Here is a 5,900-nt window from a genome sequence, read left to right on the forward strand (position 1 = left end):
AAGCATATAGCTAGTGTCAGGTTGTCCCACTAGCACTGAACACGTCATCAGAGAAGAGATGTCGCTGCAAGGGGGAGGGGAAATTTTGATGAAAGATTATGAATCAGTTCATTCTAAATGGTTCTCTTCCAGATATGTAGGCCTAGCATTGGTGGGTCAGATTCATTCAAGTATGTAAGAATCATTCCAAATGCTCTCTGTCAGTCTTACATGTAGCACTGAAACGTCTGATTCATTCATAATAAATCGGCTCTGATAATATACACACACAAATATAAAATGTAGTAGCTTGTAGCATAGCTACATTTTCAAAACTTTAGAACTTAGGCATGTTTAAATACTTTAAAATATGCTTGTAGCTTGGAAACCAACATTAGCTTCTCTAATAATACTGGTCAAGGTGAACATAAATACAATCTTTCAGTGTTCCGTGACATTAGATACCATTCGTTGGTTTCGTTGCGTGCGAATGTAGTCAATCTGTCTCTTAATCAGGAGATCTCTGCTGTAACCTTATTAAATTTAGCTGGGTTCCACTCTGCTGTTCTCTCATAACTCATCACCTCAGTATCTTCAGGCTCAAGCAGGGCTTTCTGACTCCAGCTTTTCAGTGCGTGGTTGTGTGGAGATAAGGGGTCTTTATTGGTAGACCCTGCTAATCTGACTTGGCAGGGGGGATTGAGGGCAGGCTGTCCGGATTGTGACGCCTCCATCAAGCATGACTTTTCTGCGGATGGCCCCAGCTGGTCTGGATACGTCTTTAATGAGTGATGAAAGAGGCAGACGTAGTCGGGCAGGTTGTGGGGGTCTCCCTCCTCTAATCCACTGTGTCTGTCTCCAGCCCTTGTTTAGGTGCTTGCCCTCCAGCAAATCCAGATATGATTCATTTTTTACATGAGAATAGCATTGTCATTGGGTTTTCATCTTGCTTTGGGTGTAATGATGTTGAAGTGGTTTACATCATAAGTTGAACACTCCCAACAAATCTTAATCTTAAGCATCTTTATCTTGATTTAACCATTCTTAAAACAAAATATAAAACCAAAAATTTTAAAATAAACAACCAAATGTACTTGGATTTCTGAGAAAACAACTATGAAGCAGGGTTGTTATAGTTAACAAACTAAAACCTTAAAAAAATGGTTACTTGAAATAAAATAAACGCTAACTGAAATAAAATATTTAAAAGATCCTTAAATGTTTTAACGTGATACACTAAAACAACAACAAACAAAACAAATATATATATATATATATATGTATGTATGTATAGTATTTCAGTAATACTAAAAATAACATTGGTATGAAGAGAATTATACTGACACTATAAAATATTAAATTCTGACATTTTGGCACAACATGAGGATGTGTAAATAATAACGCAATTGTAATTTTTGAGATTATATTTCTTTGAGAGAATATATTTAAAAGTTTTCAATATATATACATATATACACATACATACATACATACACACACACACACACATACTGAATATATTCCATTATAATAAAAATAAAAATAAACAAATGGTGTTTCAGTATACTTTTTTTTATTTGTGTAAAAAATGCATCACAATACAAACACAACAATCATTTTATTATTTACAGTCATGGCCAAAACATGTATATTAGCCTATTACATTTATTTCTAATGTCTGCTGTCCAAATTTACACTTGCAACTCAATCCAAGCACCGTATTTAAGATTGAGACTGTGAACAAACTTTAGGTCTTCCTGTGGCGCCGATGAGGTCCTGTACAAGCCAATATGAACTTAAAATCTCTCTCCTCTGAACATCAAGGGAAAAGACCTTAAATATATCCTCAAAGAAGAGCATGACATAAAACTTGCTGTAAAGTGTAAAGCCAGCCAGGCTGTTGGACACATCAGTTTGGGCCTGTGGGACATTTGGGTTAATCTATTGCAGATCTAACTGTACTGAACATCAAAGGCACTGAATCGTAAATGAGAAAACCCAGCGACTTTGAGGAAGGAGAGATGGACTGCATTTCAAAAGTCTGAGGAAAATCACCTGATTACAAATGCATTGCTTTGAAGCTGGACTGATCATGGCACACGTATGTTAATGTTATTGTTCCGAATAGATTGTGCGCCGCCTCCCCCTGGTGGATGGATCATGTTACTCTTGTTCAAATGTTACATATAAAGCATCAAACCTCATCCAGTCCCTTATTTTGCTTTCTAATGTTTCCTACGACGTCCTGCAGTTGGCCCACGGTCTCCATCATGTGTCGGACGCTGTCTTGGACACTTCCCATTCCCTCTCGCCTCCACGAAAGGCGCAGTTCCTCGATCCATCTCAGCACTTCATCCATCTGTTTCTGCGTTTCTTTCTGCTCCTCGAGCTCAGCGAGAAGCGCTTGCTTGGCGCACACCTCGGCTTCATAATCCTGCAGCAGTTTCGCGACGGAGTCCTGCAGTTTAGTGAGCTCTTCTTTGCCTTCTGGGTGCTTCTGGTGCAGCTGGTCATCGGGCAGAAGGACGTTTCGAGGAACGGAGAGGACGCGGTCCATCAGCATCCCCTTCATGCGCTGAAACATGACTTCGAAGCGCTCCTGTAAAAACTGTCGCAGTTTTTGGGTGCTCTCTCGAGCTGTCAGTCGGAGCTCTGCCGGCGGGTCGTGGCCTGGACACAATCTTTTCACGAACACAGACTCAACTGCGACCAATATGTGATTAAGAGAGTCTCGAAAGGCATCACGAACTCGTAGTGTGCAGGTCTCCGGGGTGAAGCCGAAGAACTGTGCTTCATACAGCTGGAGGGATTCTGATCCCACTGAAACTACAGTGATAAGAGAGACTAGTTACTGAAGGCCACGAATATATACATTTTTATATATGTACAGTACCAGTCAAAAGTTTTAAAGCATTATTTGTAATGTTTTTGAAAGAAGTCTCTTTTGCTCATCAAGGCTGCACAACTGTGATTGTGAAATATTATTATTATATTATTATTATATATATTATAAATATTATTATTTAAAATAATGGTTCTCTATTTTAGTATATTTTATCATTTATTCCTGTGATGGCAAAGCTGAATTTTCATCAGCATCCATTACTCCAGTCTTCAGTGTCACATGAATGATCCTTCAGAAATCATTCTAATATGCTGATTCAATACTCAGTTGTTATCAATGTTGGAAACAGTTCTGCTGCTTAACATTTTTTTTTAACCTATGATACTTTTTTCAGGATTCTTTGAAGAATAATATGTTAAAAAAAGAACCTTAAAATAGGAACCTTTTGTAACAATATACACTACCGTTCAAAAGTTTGGCGTCATTAATACTTTTATTATCTTTGCATTAAAGAAATGAATTATGTTTAAAGTATATTAAAATGAAAGCCATCATTTTAAATTGTAATAATATTTCACAATATACTGTTTTTCTCCTGTATTTTTGATTCAATAAAAGCAAATGTAATGTTTCCAAACTTTTGACCGATACTGTACACACACACACACACACACACACACACACACACACACACACACACACACACACACACACACATGTCTGGTTTACTATCTTTGTGGGGACTCTCCATAGACTTAATGGTTTTTATACTGTACAAACGGTATATTCTATCTCCTTACACTAACCCTACCCCTAAACCTACCCATCACAGGAAACTTTCTGCATTTTTACATTTCCAAAAAAACTCATTCTGTATGATTTATAAGCTTGTTTACCCATGGGGACCTCTATTTAGGTCCCCACTGTGACACGAGTCCCCATGAGTCTGTGTGCATTCAGGTTGAAGTCCCCACCGGGATAGAAAAACAGGTACACACACACACACACACACACACACATATATATATATACTTATACTTACACACACACACACATAAATAAATATATAATATTTGCCTGTTAGCATTGTCGTAGTTTCAAAGGGCTAAATTACTGCTGTTTCTCAAAATATTAAAGAACTAGCCGTATGAAACTATGACAATAACATGTAACGTTATCTACATGTAAAATTTACTAAATATTTTCTAACATCTTAGAGTTACAGATAAAATAACATAAACAAGCTTTTCCGTTTTACCTCCGCTCTCTGCCATCTCTACAGCCCGCGCTCAGTTCAACCTTCTTCATGCGGCAGCGTCGCTCAGTGAAAGTGCAGTATCGCCCCCTGCTGATTGGGAGCACTATGGTTGTGAAAATAGACACGTAGAAGATTTTTCGAATTAAACTGTGCATAGTTAATCGACTTCGATAAACAACCAAAGCATGTGAATCACAACATTACAAACTTTGATTTGAAGCAAAAAGTATTTGAAAATCGGACAAAAAGACAAATATACAAGACTGTGTAGTTAATGGCTTTAATGAGGGAAAGAACCGCAATCCCATCAATCATCGTAAATGATATAATGAATTAAAAACGATGGATAAATAAACACCTATTGAGTTAAAGATAGGCTATTTATTTGTAGAAACAGTATAGGCTATATTTTAGGTTTACTGCAAAATATGCATATACAAATTGATGCCGTGAGATCCAGTCAAACAAAGACGAAAATAATAAAGAATAATAAAAACAATAAATATTTAGATAAATGTGTAGCCTAATAATAATCGTTTTTTATTATAACAAAGTAACAATAAGAAAGTCTTTAACTAAATATCTAAAATAATGTTGCCAGGAGAGTAAAGAAAGAGAGAAATTAGCTAGATGCAAGAGCAGAGCAATAAATGAGCTTAAGCCTTTGCCAATATTTATATAACCTATCAGGAACAGTATGTTAATCATGCCAAAAAATATATATTTTCTAAGAATCAGCTCTGGCCTATTATCTGTAAGCAAAACTAAACATTGTGGTTTTAATACTATAGAAGCAGAACAAGCCAAATAAGCCTTTTCAACATGTATTGACTTTGTGCTAATACTCTCTTTACCTTACTTAAAACCACAAACTCATGTGAAATTTGATATTAGACCAGAAAACAGACTTTTAGAGAAGTAACACCATGTACTTTACTGAGCGGAAGTGAACCAAATGTCTGGCTTGAATTGGCCTATATGAAAATGAGTAGGCTACATGATATCAAAAGATATAAAAGACAAAAAAAAAAAAAAACATTCATAAATGAATTAATTAAAAAAATGTGTTTGAAAAGATTAATTATAGAAATAACCATAAAAGAATAATCATAATAATAAGCATAACACTTTATTTTTCTTATAGTCTACACCACAAATCTTATCATCTTAGATCAAAAGTCAGTCATACATCTATTAGGCCTATATATTTTTCAGCAGCAGAGATGTCTTAACAGCGATGGTTCTTTGTCAATATTGAAGTGTCAAAACAGTAGAAAACAGTCTACCATTTGGTACAACTGACATGAATTTTGCTGTGTGTATATGATATATCCCAAATAAAATAAGAATTTTAATTATATTGTCCATCTACAATATCAGTACAAACAAGAGCATTGTATTAGTTATTGTAACAAACTTGTAAAAAAAACTCAAATATAAATAATGAAACTTGGGACCAACATAAATTTGTATAGGCCTAAGTGCAACTGACAATAAATGTAAGATATTTTCTGACTCATCTGTACAGAAATAACATGGCCGAAAACCTTTCTTTTAAATTTACAAATAAAGTGAGTTTCTTTGACTTTATTTTAAACTATATGGTCTATATTAATATCTGACCACGTTTCTGAAAAAAGAGAAGAATGTTTCACTTCATGACAGTATTAGGGAAAAATACCTTTCTAATAAAAGAAAAAAGTTGTTTTCCCTAATGCTGTCATGAAGTGAAACATTCTTCTCTTTTTTCAGAAACGTGGCATACTTTTGGTGGCATATATATATTGGTGGCAAAAGTGCCACCAATTACAGGTTTTT

The 5,900-nt window shown here is 35.4% G+C and overlaps 1 protein-coding gene across 1 annotated transcript; it reads right to left on the reverse strand.

Moving 5' to 3' along the window:
- Positions 1–1,538: 1,538 nt before the first annotated feature.
- Positions 1,539–4,141, reverse strand: mis12 (MIS12 kinetochore complex component). The gene is made up of 2 exons (XM_084115942.1): positions 4,083–4,141; positions 1,539–2,805 (listed from the first exon to the last, which is right to left on the reverse strand). Exons 1-2 carry the CDS (start codon positions 4,096–4,098, stop codon positions 2,174–2,176), a joined length of 648 nt encoding a protein of 215 aa, XP_083972068.1. The 5' UTR covers positions 4,099–4,141; the 3' UTR covers positions 1,539–2,173.
- Between the last annotated feature and the right edge of the window lie 1,759 nt (positions 4,142–5,900).

Source organism: Abramis brama, assembly GCF_963993115.1.
Source record: "Abramis brama genome assembly, chromosome: 5".
In the NCBI taxonomy this organism is placed as follows: domain Eukaryota; kingdom Metazoa; phylum Chordata; class Actinopteri; order Cypriniformes; family Leuciscidae; genus Abramis; species Abramis brama.